At 56.2% G+C, this 15,518-nt stretch overlaps 2 protein-coding genes across 2 annotated transcripts; both read right to left on the bottom strand.

Moving 5' to 3' along the window:
• Positions 1–5,740: 5,740 nt before the first annotated feature.
• Positions 5,741–6,418, bottom strand: LOC142067784 (feather keratin Cos1-1/Cos1-3/Cos2-1-like). Its single transcript, XM_075116743.1, has 3 exons — positions 6,361–6,418; positions 6,239–6,241; positions 5,741–6,057 (listed from the first exon to the last, which is right to left on the bottom strand). The coding sequence occupies exon 3, from the start codon at positions 6,053–6,055 to the stop codon at positions 5,741–5,743; it is 315 nt and encodes a 104-aa protein (XP_074972844.1). The 5' UTR covers positions 6,056–6,057; positions 6,239–6,241; positions 6,361–6,418.
• A 6,568-nt stretch (positions 6,419–12,986) lies between these two features.
• Positions 12,987–13,664, bottom strand: LOC142067756 (feather keratin Cos1-1/Cos1-3/Cos2-1-like). Its single transcript, XM_075116696.1, has 3 exons — positions 13,607–13,664; positions 13,485–13,487; positions 12,987–13,303 (listed from the first exon to the last, which is right to left on the bottom strand). Exon 3 carries the CDS (start codon positions 13,299–13,301, stop codon positions 12,987–12,989), a length of 315 nt encoding a protein of 104 aa, XP_074972797.1. The 5' UTR covers positions 13,302–13,303; positions 13,485–13,487; positions 13,607–13,664.
• Between the last annotated feature and the right edge of the window lie 1,854 nt (positions 13,665–15,518).

The following is a 15,518-nucleotide window of genomic DNA, read 5'->3' as shown; positions in this document are numbered from 1 at the left end:
CTTTACGTACGGGGAGAAAGAGCAAGAAAGGCTGCCCGCCTATGCAGGCCGTTATCCTGGCATTGTATCCCCTGACGAGGCAGTGTTGCTGGTGACTGGGCGGGACAGAGGCTCCTCATGTCCACGCCAATGCCACCACTCAGCCTGGTGCTGAGTGAGGCAGGGCCTACGACCTCGCACCGAGTGGGTACTGGAGTGAAGGGACCAGGGTCCAGATGATGCTCTGCTGTGAGACGTGGGACTGACTTTCTGGGTGGCACAGGGAGAGTCAAGCAGCTGAGGACGCCTTTGGTGTTGAAGCACCAGGAGTCCCATGCTCCCCACAGAAACCTGAATCTGAGGGCACAGCACCTGTGTCTAGGAAGGCAGGGACATGTGCTTCAGGGCCCAATTGCAGAAACTCTGCTGCTGTTTCATGAGGGAGGTCAGGCAAGTTCCCTCTTTGTGACAGAGGCTGCAGGTACCTTGTAAGGGACCTAAGTGCGTCCTCCACCCTAGTCTGCCTTGTCTTTGCTCCAGCTTAGAGGCAGTGTAACCGAGGGCCACCCTTCTCCCTTTGTTGACCTTGCTGAGATCATGTCCAGGTGGTGCTGCTGGGAGGCTTCAGCCAGGCCTGACTGCCCTTCCCATGGGAGCCGCTTTCAAACTCAAGTTCAAGGACATTAGATAGCTGTCATATTAGAGCACTTATTCAAAATCTTTAAGCGTGAGGAATAATACCATTTATCTTAAGCTTATTCAGCATTCCATCCATGCCTTACTGAAGCCTGGACTGGTTCCTCTCTCTTGGAATTCGTATCCCTCTAACTGTGCCTCATACTCCCTTGGACCCACTGCAGCCTGTTTCTGTGGCAAGGCTTTGGGAGGTGGGGGAGAAGGGTGCAGGGGTGCCCCCTGTGAGAAGAATCCAGTGGCTACCGCCATGTCTGACAGAGCCAGTTCCAACCGGCTCCAACACGGACTATCTGCTGCACAACGCTGAGCCCGTTAGCAATGCTGGCTAACACATCTTAGAGAAAGGGCAAAAGACTACACAGGAAATGAGGAATGGAGAGAGTAAACCATTTGAGAAACAGTCCCGCAAACACCAAGGCCAGAGGAAAGGGAGGAGGAGGAGGAGGAGGTGCTTCAGGCAATGGTGCAGAGATTGCTGGGCAACCTGTGGGAGAGACCACGGTGGAGCAGATATCCACATGGAGGATCCCGCGCTGGACCAGGAGCCCATGGAGGACCCCGTGCTGGACCAGGTGGATATCCCCTGCTGGAACTGTGGCCTGTGCAGAGCCCATGCTGAAGCAGGCTCCTGGCACCAACTGCGGGCCCTGGAGGACCCCCATGCTGGGGCAGTCTTATCCAGAAGGACTGCAGGCCGTGGACTGGACCTATGATGGAGCTGGTCTTGAAAGACTGCAGCCTATGGGAAGGACTCATGCTGGAGCAGAGAAAAATGTGAGGAGAAAAGAGTGGCAGGAAGGAACTGTTGTGTCCTGCCACAACGCTCCCCCATTCCACATTACACTGTGCTGCTTGCGGGTGGAGGAGAGAGAGAGCCATGAACGAAGGAGGGAAGTCGAGGCTGTGAAAAAGAGGTGGGCATGGAGGTGTTTTAGAGGGTTTTGGTCTGTTTCTCACCATCCTGCTCTATTTGTAATTGGCACTATGTTAAATGAATCTTCCCCAAGTCGAGCCTGCTTTAAGGGTGACAGCATTTGGTTAGTAATCCCCCTGTCTTTACCTTGACCCACAGCCTTACTTTCACCTTACTTTCTCCTTTCTATCTCCTTCTGTCCTGTGGAGGAGGGAGCGTAAGAGATCAGCCGGGTGTGTTTGGAAGCCAGCCAAGGTCTTCCTGGTTCTGCAACAACTATGGTAATTAGAAGTGCCATGTGTGCTTTTTACATTGCCATGCTTTTCTTTTTTTCCTGCTTCCTATCTATGCCATCAGGAGCAGTCTCTTCCTCCCACTGTTGTTCCCTTCAGAGGACGGTGGGCAGTGATGTCAGGTGGCCTTTGTGCTTGTGTACCTGGGAACCAGTGGCAGGTTTAGAGCCATGGGCAGAGCACAGCTCACCAAACCTCCTGCCGTAGCCTCAAATGTACAAGGAGTCCCCACGGTCTGCGCGGGAGGAAAGCCGTGAATGGGAGCTACTCTGTTGATGACCTGCTGTGCTGGTTTTGGCTGAGAAGGGGTTAATTCTCCTCCGGGGTGGGGTGGGGGGTGGGGGGGTGGGGGTGTCGACAACCTTTCCAGCTTCCCACGCTCTGCCGCGTCGGCGGGAGGCTGGGAGGGGCAAGGCCACGGCCGGGGCGGCTGACCCCGACTGGCCAATGGCATGTTCGTTCCATACCATGTGACACCATGACCAGTATATCAAGGGTGGGCAATCTGCGGCTCAGAGGAGGCATGGCTTTGGGTCAGCGGGCGGTGAGCGGTTGCGTCGCGTGCGGTTTGTTTTGGCGGTTCATTCCCCTCCCCTCTCCCCTCTCCCTTCCCCTCCCCCCCACACCGGGTTTCACGCCTCTCGTTGTTCTCTTTACGTTGCATTTTTGTTGTTGTTTCTTTTAATTTTAATTAATTCACTGTTCTTATCTCAACCCACGAGCGTTACCCTTCTGATTCTCTCCCCCATCTACCGGTGGGAGAGTGAGCGAGCGACTGTGTGGGGCTGAGCTGCCGGCTAAACCACGACACCTGCTCTCTTCAGCTCTTTCTGACTCTGCTAGGAGGAGTCCTGAATGACAACCGGTGACAGAGGAGAAACACCCACTCCCTTGGCTGCCTCAGACCCCCTCCACCTTGCATTTCTTTCCCCAACCATCCAGCCCCTCACTGACTCTCTTTCCCAGCCCGTTCCCTCTCAACGTCTCACAGGCAGGTCAGTGCAGATGATCTCGGCTGTCTTTGTAGGCCCAAATTTCTGAGGTTCAAGCACCAAAGGCTGTTCTCCACGAGCGGTAGGCTTCAGGGGAGGAGGGACCTAGGAGAAGGGGCCCAGTACAGTTCTCTTCTCTTGGCAGCCTGGCAGGAGGCCCTTCTGTGCAAGGCTGAGCTGTGGGCAAAGGCCCTCAGCACTCCCGTGGCAGCCCTATTTCCCCTACGCGCCCAGAGATCTGCACCCAAAGATCCTCTTTCTGAGAGGGGCTGGGGTTGGTGGCCTGAGGGAAAAGAGAAGGTGGTGAGAGAGCTTCTGCCATGGAACTGTTCTTCCCTCGCGCGCCAGGATGGGATTGTACTTGCCGTGAGCTGCAAAGAGAGAGCATGGGCTGTTCTGGTCGGTGCTCTCTCTACAGTACCATGGGAGGAAGGGTCAGTCGCTCACCTGTGTCTTCTTTTAGGCCCATGCAAGAAACCTTTTTTGTCCTGGAGGTGCTCGTTCTGATGGGAGGTGGGGATGTGCAGTCCGCCAGGCACCTCAGCCTTGCAAATCTGTGCAACCACCCGCTGGGCCGCACGGGGCACTGCATGGTGTGGCAGAGGAAGAGGGGATCTGCCCTAGCTATCGTTGCCCTTGGATGTTCTCACTGATTATTCACCCGATTAACACCTGGCTCAGACGCTGGTGCCGTTGGTGGAAGTTTGGGGATTTTTTGATCGTGGGAAGGTTTGTACAGAAAGCAGCCTTCCAGCTCTTCAAGGAGTTAGTCAGCAGGACCCCCTGGGAAGAGGTCCTCAGGGACAAGGGAACAGAAGTGCCGGCAGACCTTGGAAGGTGCATTCCATAGAGCACAGGAGCTCGCAGTTGCCAGGTGTAAGAAATCAGGCAAGGAAGGGAAGAGACCAGTACGGCTGAGCTGAGATATGCTGGTCAAACTAATGAGCAAGAGGGAACCGCGCAAGCAGTGGAAGCAGTGGAAGCGGGGACAGGTAAGGGATGCAAAGAATAACTAAAGGGCTTCTACAGGTACGACAGCCAGAAAAAGAAAGCTAAAGAAAGTGCACCCGCCCTGCTGAACAAGAATGGTTGCCTAGTATCAAGAGACGAGGAGAGAGCTGAGGTACTCAACAACTTTCTTGCCTCAGTCTTCGCTGGTAGCCTCTCTCCTCAACCCTCTCAAGCCAATGGACCGCAGGATGGAGACGAGGGGGCTAAAGCCCCTCCCACCACCTGAGGAACCGGAACATCCACAAGTCTATGGCACCTGATGAGATGCATCCCAGAGTCCTGAGGGAATTGGCTGGTGTAGCTGCCAAGACACTCTCCATGGTCTTGAAAGGCCATGGCAGTCAGGTGAAGTCCCTGGGGAGTGGAAGAAGGGAAAGAGTGTGTCCATCTTTGAAAAGGGTAGAAAGGAGAACCTGGGGAGCTACCGTCCTGTGAGCCTCACCTCTGAATGGGGAGGGGGGTTGCGGACTCTGCGTTACACATAGTCTCTGCCACTCCTTCCTCTTCACGCTGCTCCCCTGCTCCACGGTGGGGCCCCACCCACGGGAGAAGGTCCTTCACAAAAGTCTCCAATGTGGGTCCTTCCACCGGGCTGCATTTCTTCACGGGCTGCTCCACCATGGGTCCTCCACGGGGTCACAGCTCCTGCCAGAGGACCTGCTCCAGCGTGGGCTTCTCTCCGCAGGAGGGCAGTTCCTGCCAGGAACCTCTTCCAGTGCAAGCTCTTTACGGGGTCACAGTGTCCTTCACGGTACATCCACCTGCTCCGGGGTGAGGTCCTCCGTGGTCAGCCCACGACCTGAGGGCAGGAAGGGCATGAGTGGAACCTCACACGCTTCGTGGGGCGCTGTGTGCCTGAGATGTTATTGTGCGCCAAGCAGTGCCTCCAGGAGTTCCTTTTCTGCTCCCAGGAGACCACGGATGGATGCCAGGATTTAGAGCATTGCCTGCGGCTGAAGGCCAAGGTCCAAAAGGAACTTTCAAAGTATAACTGAAAAGCATAACTAGATGTTAGCATTAACAGTCATTTGCGCCACAAGGCATTTGCGCAGGGAAGGTGGACAGCTGAAACAAGCCATGAGGGCCTTGTGGGGGTGTTGGCTTCGCAGGGAGTGTGGCCGATACTAATCCTGACTTGTGCATTACCTCAGCCCTGCCTATCTGGAGAGCAGCTGGGCCCTGCCAGGTGCTGAAGGGCTATATGAGGTCGCTATCTCACCTGCCTGTGCCCATGTGTACCGGCCACGGGCTCTAGATGGCGTAATGCAGTGGAGGGGAAGGTGGAGAGGAGGCTGTGGGCTGTCCGTGTGCATTCTTGTCTTCCCATTCCCCACTCCTGCCGCCCTTTGCAGCCATGCTCTCGCTGATAGCCATTGGCTGTGGAGTAGCCAGGGTTGTCTTTGTTAGCTCCAGGGGAAAGGACACACACCAAAATCTACTGCGGTGAGTCCCACCCTCCCCTTGCTCCACCTCTTCCCTGAGCAGACTGGAAGAGCTGCCGCAGAAGGAAGGAGGACTCGGAGGCCCAAGCTTGGATGCAGCACAACTTTAATGAGTCCGAAGAAGAAAAGGAGGTGGTTCACAGAGAGCAGCCACAGGGGCAGCCACTAAGATGCGGTGGAGCTCCTGCAGGGTGTCCATCTGCCCGCCCTGCAGAGGGAGGGAGGCCAACAGTTCCCCGCTAGGCTGGTGTGGGGAGGCGGTGACAGGAAAGGTAAAGAAGAGAGAGAAGGGATTAGAAGAGCAAAACAGTGGCCCGAGGAGGTGAATACAGTGCCCTGAAGCTCTGTCTCCTGTCCAGCAGCACCATGTTCTGAGGTCTTGGAAGTTCTTGGCCAAAGTTGTTGCCAGCCGCTTTAGCAGGGTCGACATCTGCTGCCACAGTAGCGGTTCGTAATGCAGGAGAGGTCAAAGCCCCCGGAGTTGATGGGCACTCCATCACAGCTGAGGATGCTGCCAACAGCAGCGGAGGTGGAGGAGCCCACAACGGTGTTCTGTGGGAAGGAGCTGAGGATGGGGCCGGGCAGGGTCACCACCACGGGGGAGGGCTGGATGACGACGGTGGAGTTCTGGCACTGCCTGACACAGGGCTCATTGCAGCTGTTGGCCAGCGGGGTCGGGCCACAGGGCGAGCAGGGCTGGCAGGGCTGGCACTGGTCGTAGCAGGACATGTCTCTGGTCCAGCGGTGCACCTGGGAGAGAGGGCAGGGAAGAAGTAGAGCACAGGGATACATGAGGGGCAGCACTGCACCCAACCACAGTGGAGCCAAGGCACCTCCTGGCCCAGCACGCGCTGCCCAGCCCAAAGGCCACGAGCCACCTCAACTAAGTCCCAGCCCCTCTCTCGGGAAGACCTCCTCTCCCCTTCCCTCTCCCATGAGAATCAGTTCCCAGCCCTGGGCTAGGACAGCCCATATCGGCTGAGGCACCCATCGAGGAAAGACCTGATCCTGAAGGAGGAGGAGGAGGAGGAGACGAGGCTTCACTCTCACCTGATTCCCAAGGAGAAGGAGGCGAGAGAAGTGGATGAGACGACAGAGAGTTGGGCTGCCTTTTATAGTAGACCTGCATTGCCTGAGGCCCAGAGGCACCCTTTGGGGAAGTAATAATTTTCTGACAAGCTCACGTCAAATGCGGACCATCCCGGCTAATGGTACGGGCTGCGTCCTGGCTTCCTGCACTGCTGCCTTTTCATTTCCTGGCTTACGCCACGTGCTTTCCCAGATGAAGGCTTCTGTAAGTGCTGGGATGAGAGGCCTGAGGATTTCCAGGATAGAAACACGTCAGCGCAGGCAGAAGACTCAGATCAAGTGCTGGCGGCCTGCCGTGCAGGCAGGTGATGATGTGCACCTGGGTCATACCTGTGGGCTTGTTTGTGGCAAAGTTTGCAGGAAATGGGCATCGCTCTCATGTTTCTTGTCCGGATGCACAAAGGCTCCCATGTGAGAGGTCGTGTCACATCTAGCCCCCAGCATCTGCTCAGCAGAGTCCACAGTTGCTGATGTGGACTTGGTGATTGACGGTCGGACTTGGTGATCTTTTGGGGTCTTTTCCAACCTTGACGAGTCTATGTTTTCCTGGCTTGCGTTACGTGAGCATACAGATTTTTGCGTGCTCCCATGGAGGCATGCACGAGCACACGTCGGTCAGCCTGTACTTGTGTGAGCCTCATCATGGGGACGTGCGCAGGTCACAGCAGGGGGACTGTCCCGTGGTGCGTCCAGGAGAACTGCAGAGCAGCACGTTGCCCTTGCCAGAAGGAGCCCATCTGCAGCTGAACGGTGGTGCCTTTGGCCTGGCAGAGAGCTGCTCAGAGAACCAAAATGCAGTCCCTTGTGCCCTCTCGCGTCCTCCCTTTCTTGCTTTACGTACGGGGAGAAAGAGCAAGAAAGGCTGCCCGCCTATGCAGGCCGTTATCCTGGCATTGTATCCCCTGACGAGGCAGTGTTGCTGGTGACTGGGCGGGACAGAGGCTCCTCATGTCCACGCCAATGCCACCACTCAGCCTGGTGCTGAGTGAGGCAGGGCCTACGACCTCGCACCGAGTGGGTACTGGAGTGAAGGGACCAGGGTCCAGATGATGCTCTGCTGTGAGACGTGGGACTGACTTTCTGGGTGGCACAGGGAGAGTCAAGCAGCTGAGGACGCCTTTGGTGTTGAAGCACCAGGAGTCCCATGCTCCCCACAGAAACCTGAATCTGAGGGCACAGCACCTGTGTCTAGGAAGGCAGGGACATGTGCTTCAGGGCCCAATTGCAGAAACTCTGCTGCTGTTTCATGAGGGAGGTCAGGCAAGTTCCCTCTTTGTGACAGAGGCTGCAGGTACCTTGTAAGGGACCTAAGTGCGTCCTCCACCCTAGTCTGCCTTGTCTTTGCTCCAGCTTAGAGGCAGTGTAACCGAGGGCCACCCTTCTCCCTTTGTTGACCTTGCTGAGATCATGTCCAGGTGGTGCTGCTGGGAGGCTTCAGCCAGGCCTGACTGCCCTTCCCATGGGAGCCGCTTTCAAACTCAAGTTCAAGGACATTAGATAGCTGTCATATTAGAGCACTTATTCAAAATCTTTAAGCGTGAGGAATAATACCATTTATCTTAAGCTTATTCAGCATTCCATCCATGCCTTACTGAAGCCTGGACTGGTTCCTCTCTCTTGGAATTCGTATCCCTCTAACTGTGCCTCATACTCCCTTGGACCCACTGCAGCCTGTTTCTGTGGCAAGGCTTTGGGAGGTGGGGGAGAAGGGTGCAGGGGTGCCCCCTGTGAGAAGAATCCAGTGGCTACCGCCATGTCTGACAGAGCCAGTTCCAACCGGCTCCAACACGGACTATCTGCTGCACAACGCTGAGCCCGTTAGCAATGCTGGCTAACACATCTTAGAGAAAGGGCAAAAGACTACACAGGAAATGAGGAATGGAGAGAGTAAACCATTTGAGAAACAGTCCCGCAAACACCAAGGCCAGAGGAAAGGGAGGAGGAGGAGGAGGAGGTGCTTCAGGCAATGGTGCAGAGATTGCTGGGCAACCTGTGGGAGAGACCACGGTGGAGCAGATATCCACATGGAGGATCCCGCGCTGGACCAGGAGCCCATGGAGGACCCCGTGCTGGACCAGGTGGATATCCCCTGCTGGAACTGTGGCCTGTGCAGAGCCCATGCTGAAGCAGGCTCCTGGCACCAACTGCGGGCCCTGGAGGACCCCCATGCTGGGGCAGTCTTATCCAGAAGGACTGCAGGCCGTGGACTGGACCTATGATGGAGCTGGTCTTGAAAGACTGCAGCCTATGGGAAGGACTCATGCTGGAGCAGAGAAAAATGTGAGGAGAAAAGAGTGGCAGGAAGGAACTGTTGTGTCCTGCCACAACGCTCCCCCATTCCACATTACACTGTGCTGCTTGCGGGTGGAGGAGAGAGAGAGCCATGAACGAAGGAGGGAAGTCGAGGCTGTGAAAAAGAGGTGGCCATGGAGGTGTTTTAGAGGGTTTTGGTCTGTTTCTCACCATCCTGCTCTATTTGTAATTGGCACTATGTTAAATGAATCTTCCCCAAGTCGAGCCTGCTTTAAGGGTGACAGCATTTGGTTAGTAATCCCCCTGTCTTTACCTTGACCCACAGCCTTACTTTCACCTTACTTTCTCCTTTCTATCTCCTTCTGTCCTGTGGAGGAGGGAGCGTGAGAGATCAGCCGGGTGTGTTTGGAAGCCAGCCAAGGTCTTCCTGGTTCTGCAACAACTATGGTAATTAGAAGTGCCATGTGTGCTTTTTACATTGCCATGCTTTTCTTTTTTTCCTGCTTCCTATCTATGCCATCAGGAGCAGTCTCTTCCTCCCACTGTTGTTCCCTTCAGAGGACGGTGGGCAGTGATGTCAGGTGGCCTTTGTGCTTGTGTACCTGGGAACCAGTGGCAGGTTTAGAGCCATGGGCAGAGCACAGCTCACCAAACCTCCTGCCGTAGCCTCAAATGTACAAGGAGTCCCCACGGTCTGCGCGGGAGGAAAGCCGTGAATGGGAGCTACTCTGTTGATGACCTGCTGTGCTGGTTTTGGCTGAGAAGGGGTTAATTCTCCTCCGGGGTGGGGTGGGGGGTGGGGGGGTGGGGGTGTCGACAACCTTTCCAGCTTCCCACGCTCTGCCGCGTCGGCGGGAGGCTGGGAGGGGCAAGGCCACGGCCGGGGCGGCTGACCCCGACTGGCCAATGGCATGTTCGTTCCATACCATGTGACACCATGACCAGTATATCAAGGGTGGGCAATCTGCGGCTCAGAGGAGGCATGGCTTTGGGTCGGCGGGCGGTGAGCGGTTGCGTCGCGTGCGGTTTGTTTTGGCGGTTCATTCCCCTCCCCTCTCCCCTCTCCCTTCCCCTCCCCCCGACCCCGGGTTTCACGCCTCTCGTTGTTCTCTTTACGTTGCATTTTTGTTGTTGTTTCTTTTAATTTTAATTAATTCACTGTTCTTATCTCAACCCACGAGCGTTACCCTTCTGATTCTCTCCCCCATCTACCGGTGGGAGAGTGAGCGAGCGACTGTGTGGGGCTGAGCTGCCGGCTAAACCACGACACCTGCTCTCTTCAGCTCTTTCTGACTCTGCTAGGAGGAGTCCTGAATGACAACCGGTGACAGAGGAGAAACACCCACTCCCTTGGCTGCCTCAGACCCCCTCCACCTTGCATTTCTTTCCCCAACCATCCAGCCCCTCACTGACTCTCTTTCCCAGCCCGTTCCCTCTCAACGTCTCACAGGCAGGTCAGTGCAGATGATCTCGGCTGTCTTTGTAGGCCCAAATTTCTGAGGTTCAAGCACCAAAGGCTGTTCTCCACGAGCGGTAGGCTTCAGGGGAGGAGGGACCTAGGAGAAGGGGCCCAGTACAGTTCTCTTCTCTTGGCAGCCTGGCAGGAGGCCCTTCTGTGCAAGGCTGAGCTGTGGGCAAAGGCCCTCAGCACTCCCGTGGCAGCCCTATTTCCCCTACGCGCCCAGAGATCTGCACCCAAAGATCCTCTTTCTGAGAGGGGCTGGGGTTGGTGGCCTGAGGGAAAAGAGAAGGTGGTGAGAGAGCTTCTGCCATGGAACTGTTCTTCCCTCGCGCGCCAGGATGGGATTGTACTTGCCGTGAGCTGCAAAGAGAGAGCATGGGCTGTTCTGGTCGGTGCTCTCTCTACAGTACCATGGGAGGAAGGGTCAGTCGCTCACCTGTGTCTTCTTTTAGGCCCATGCAAGAAACCTTTTTTGTCCTGGAGGTGCTCGTTCTGATGGGAGGTGGGGATGTGCAGTCCGCCAGGCACCTCAGCCTTGCAAATCTGTGCAACCACCCGCTGGGCCGCACGGGGCACTGCATGGTGTGGCAGAGGAAGAGGGGATCTGCCCTAGCTATCGTTGCCCTTGGATGTTCTCACTGATTATTCACCCGATTAACACCTGGCTCAGACGCTGGTGCCGTTGGTGGAAGTTTGGGGATTTTTTGATCGTGGGAAGGTTTGTACAGAAAGCAGCCTTCCAGCTCTTCAAGGAGTTAGTCAGCAGGACCCCCTGGGAAGAGGTCCTCAGGGACAAGGGAACAGAAGTGCCGGCAGACCTTGGAAGGTGCATTCCATAGAGCACAGGAGCTCGCAGTTGCCAGGTGTAAGAAATCAGGCAAGGAAGGGAAGAGACCAGTACGGCTGAGCTGAGATATGCTGGTCAAACTAATGAGCAAGAGGGAACCGCGCAAGCAGTGGAAGCAGTGGAAGCGGGGACAGGTAAGGCATGCAAAGAATAACTAAAGGGCTTCTACAGGTACGACAGCCAGAAAAAGAAAGCTAAAGAAAGTGCACCCGCCCTGCTGAACAAGAATGGTTGCCTAGTATCAAGAGACGAGGAGAGAGCTGAGGTACTCAACAACTTTCTTGCCTCAGTCTTCGCTGGTAGCCTCTCTCCTCAACCCTCTCAAGCCAATGGACCGCAGGATGGAGACGAGGGGGCTAAAGCCCCTCCCACCACCTGAGGAACCGGAACATCCACAAGTCTATGGCACCTGATGAGATGCATCCCAGAGTCCTGAGGGAATTGGCTGGTGTAGCTGCCAAGACACTCTCCATGGTCTTGAAAGGCCATGGCAGTCAGGTGAAGTCCCTGGGGAGTGGAAGAAGGGAAAGAGTGTGTCCATCTTTGAAAAGGGTAGAAAGGGGAACCTGGGGAGCTACCGTCCTGTGAGCCTCACCTCTGAATGGGAAGGGGGGTTGCGGACTCTGCGTTACACATAGTCTCTGCCACTCCTTCCTCTTCACGCTGCTCCCCTGCTCCACGGTGGGGCTCCACCCACGGGAGAAGGTCCTTCACAAAATTCTCCAACGTGGGTCCTTCCACCGGGCTGCATTTCTTCACGGGCTGCTCCACCACGGGTCCCCCACGGGGTCACAGCTCCTGCCAGAGGACCTGCTCCAGCGTGGGCTTCTCTCCGCAGGAGGGCAGTTCCTGCCAGGAACCTCTTCCAGTGCAAGCTCTTTACGGGGTCACAGTGTCCTTCATGGTACATCCACCTGCTCCGGGATGAGGTCCTCCGTGGTCAGCCCACGACCTGAGGGCAGGAAGGGCATGAGTGGAACCTCACACGCTTCGTGGGGCGCTGTGTGCCTGAGATGTTATTGTGCGCCAAGCAGTGCCTCCAGGAGTTCCTTTTCTGCTCCCAGGAGACCACGGATGGATGCCAGGATTTAGAGCACTGCCTGCGGCTGAAGGCCAAGGTCCAAAAGGAACTTTCAAAGTATAACTGAAAAGCATAACTAGATGTTAGCATTAACAGTCATTTGCGCCACAAGGCATCTGCGCAGGGAAGGTGGACAGCTGAAACAAGCCATGAGGGCCTTGTGGGGGTGTTGGCTTCGCAGGGAGTGTGGCCGATACTAATCCTGACTTGTGCATTACCTCAGCCCTGCCTATCTGGAGAGCAGCTGGGCCCTGCCAGGTGCTGAAGGGCTATATGAGGTCGCTATCTCACCTGCCTGTGCCCATGTGTACCGGCCACGGGCTCTAGATGGCGTAATGCAGTGGAGGGGAAGGTGGAGAGGAGGCTGTGGGCTGTCCGTGTGCATTCTTGTCTTCCCATTCCCCACTCCTGCCGCCCTTTGCAGCCATGCTCTCGCTGATAGCCATTGGCTGTGGAGTAGCCAGGGTTGTCTTTGTTAGCTCCAGGGGAAAGGACACACACCAAAATCTACTGCGGTGAGTCCCACCCTCCCCTTGCTCCACCTCTTCCCTGAGCAGACTGGAAGAGCTGCCGCAGAAGGAAGGAGGACTCGGAGGCCCAAGCTTGGATGCAGCACAACTTTAATGAGTCCGAAGAAGAAAAGGAGGTGGTTCACAGAGAGCAGCCACAGGGGCAGCCACTAAGATGCGGTGGAGCTCCTGCAGGGTGTCCATCTGCCCGCCCTGCAGAGGGAGGGAGGCCAACAGGTCCCCGCTAGGCTGGTGTGGGGAGGCGGTGACAGGAAAGGTAAAGAAGAGAGAGAAGGGATTAGAAGAGCAAAACAGTGGCCCGAGGAGGTGAATACAGTGCCCTGAAGCTCTGTCTCCTGTCCAGCAGCACCATGTTCTGAGGTCTTGGAAGTTCTTGGCCAAAGTTGTTGCCAGCCGCTTTAGCAGGGTCGACATCTGCTGCCACAGTAGCGGTTCGTAATGCAGGAGAGGTCAAAGCCCCCGGAGTTGATGGGCACTCCATCACAGCTGAGGATGCTGCCAACAGCAGCGGAGGTGGAGGAGCCCACAACGGTGTTCTGTGGGAAGGAGCTGAGGATGGGGCCGGGCAGGGTCACCACCACGGGGGAGGGCTGGATGACGACGGTGGAGTTCTGGCACTGCCTGACACAGGGCTCATTGCAGCTGTTGGCCAGCGGGGTCGGGCCACAGGGCGAGCAGGGCTGGCAGGGCTGGCACTGGTCGTAGCAGGACATGTCTCTGGTCCAGCGGTGCACCTGGGAGAGAGGGCAGGGAAGAAGTAGAGCACAGGGATACATGAGGGGCAGCACTGCACCCAACCACAGTGGAGCCAAGGCACCTCCTGGCCCAGCACGCGCTGCCCAGCCCAAAGGCCACGAGCCACCTCAACTAAGTCCCAGCCCCTCTCTCGGGAAGACCTCCTCTCCCCTTCCCTCTCCCATGAGAATCAGTTCCCAGCCCTGGGCTAGGACAGCCCATATCGGCTGAGGCACCCATCGAGGAAAGACCTGATCCTGAAGGAGGAGGAGGAGGAGGAGACGAGGCTTCACTCTCACCTGATTCCCAAGGAGAAGGAGGCGAGAGAAGTGGATGAGACGACAGAGAGTTGGGCTGCCTTTTATAGTAGACCTGCATTGCCTGAGGCCCAGAGGCACCCTTTGGGGAAGTAATAATTTTCTGACAAGCTCACGTCAAATGCGGACCATCCCGGCTAATGGTACGGGCTGCGTCCTGGCTTCCTGCACTGCTGCCTTTTCATTTCCTGGCTTACGCCACGTGCTTTCCCAGATGAAGGCTTCTGTAAGTGCTGGGATGAGAGGCCTGAGGATTTCCAGGATAGAAACACGTCAGCGCAGGCAGAAGACTCAGATCAAGTGCTGGCGGCCTGCCGTGCAGGCAGGTGATGATGTGCACCTGGGTCATACCTGTGGGCTTGTTTGTGGCAAAGTTTGCAGGAAATGGGCATCGCTCTCATGTTTCTTGTCCGGATGCACAAAGGCTCCCATGTGAGAGGTCGTGTCACATCTAGCCCCCAGCATCTGCTCAGCAGAGTCCACAGTTGCTGATGTGGACTTGGTGATTGACGGTCGGACTTGGTGATCTTTTGGGGTCTTTTCCAACCTTGACGAGTCTATGTTTTCCTGGCTTGCGTTACGTGAGCATACAGATTTTTGCGTGCTCCCATGGAGGCATGCACGAGCACACGTCGGTCAGCCTGTACTTGTGTGAGCCTCATCATGGGGACGTGCGCAGGTCACAGCAGGGGGACTGTCCCGTGGTGCGTCCAGGAGAACTGCAGAGCAGCACGTTGCCCTTGCCAGAAGGAGCCCATCTGCAGCTGAACGGTGGTGCCTTTGGCCTGGCAGAGAGCTGCTCAGAGAACCAAAATGCAGTCCCTTGTGCCCTCTCGCGTCCTCCCTTTCTTGCTTTACGTACGGGGAGAAAGAGCAAGAAAGGCTGCCCGCCTATGCAGGCCGTTATCCTGGCATTGTATCCCCTGACGAGGCAGTGTTGCTGGTGACTGGGCGGGACAGAGGCTCCTCATGTCCACGCCAATGCCACCACTCAGCCTGGTGCTGAGTGAGGCAGGGCCTACGACCTCGCACCGAGTGGGTACTGGAGTGAAGGGACCAGGGTCCAGATGATGCTCTGCTGTGAGACGTGGGACTGACTTTCTGGGTGGCACAGGGAGAGTCAAGCAGCTGAGGACGCCTTTGGTGTTGAAGCACCAGGAGTCCCATGCTCCCCACAGAAACCTGAATCTGAGGGCACAGCACCTGTGTCTAGGAAGGCAGGGACATGTGCTTCAGGGCCCAATTGCAGAAACTCTGCTGCTGTTTCATGAGGGAGGTCAGGCAAGTTCCCTCTTTGTGACAGAGGCTGCAGGTACCTTGTAAGGGACCTAAGTGCGTCCTCCACCCTAGTCTGCCTTGTCTTTGCTCCAGCTTAGAGGCAGTGTAACCGAGGGCCACCCTTCTCCCTTTGTTGACCTTGCTGAGATCATGTCCAGGTGGTGCTGCTGGGAGGCTTCAGCCAGGCCTGACTGCCCTTCCCATGGGAGCCGCTTTCAAACTCAAGTTCAAGGACATTAGATAGCTGTCATATTAGAGCACTTATTCAAAATCTTTAAGCGTGAGGAATAATACCATTTATCTTAAGCTTATTCAGCATTCCATCCATGCCTTACTGAAGCCTGGACTGGTTCCTCTCTCTTGGAATTCGTATCCCTCTAACTGTGCCTCATACTCCCTTGGACCCACTGCAGCCTGTTTCTGTGGCAAGGCTTTGGGAGGTGGGGGAGAAGGGTGCAGGGGTGCCCCCTGTGAGAAGAATCCAGTGGCTACCGCCATGTCTGACAGAGCCAGTTCCAACCGGCTCCAACACGGACTATCTGCTGCACAACGCTGAGCCCGTTAGCAATGCTGGCTAACACATCTTAGAGAAAGGGCAAA

Source organism: Phalacrocorax aristotelis, chromosome 23 (genome assembly GCF_949628215.1).
Source record: "Phalacrocorax aristotelis chromosome 23, bGulAri2.1, whole genome shotgun sequence".
NCBI lineage: Eukaryota > Metazoa > Chordata > Aves > Suliformes > Phalacrocoracidae > Phalacrocorax > Phalacrocorax aristotelis.
This window is presented reverse-complemented; position numbering and strand designations above follow the sequence as displayed.

Coding starts and splice junctions, on each gene's coding strand:
- LOC142067756 (XM_075116696.1), bottom strand. CDS start 13,301: ATGTCCTGCTACGACCAGTGCCAGCCCTGCCAGCCCTGCTCGCCCTGT.
- LOC142067784 (XM_075116743.1), bottom strand. CDS start 6,055: ATGTCCTGCTACGACCAGTGCCAGCCCTGCCAGCCCTGCTCGCCCTGT.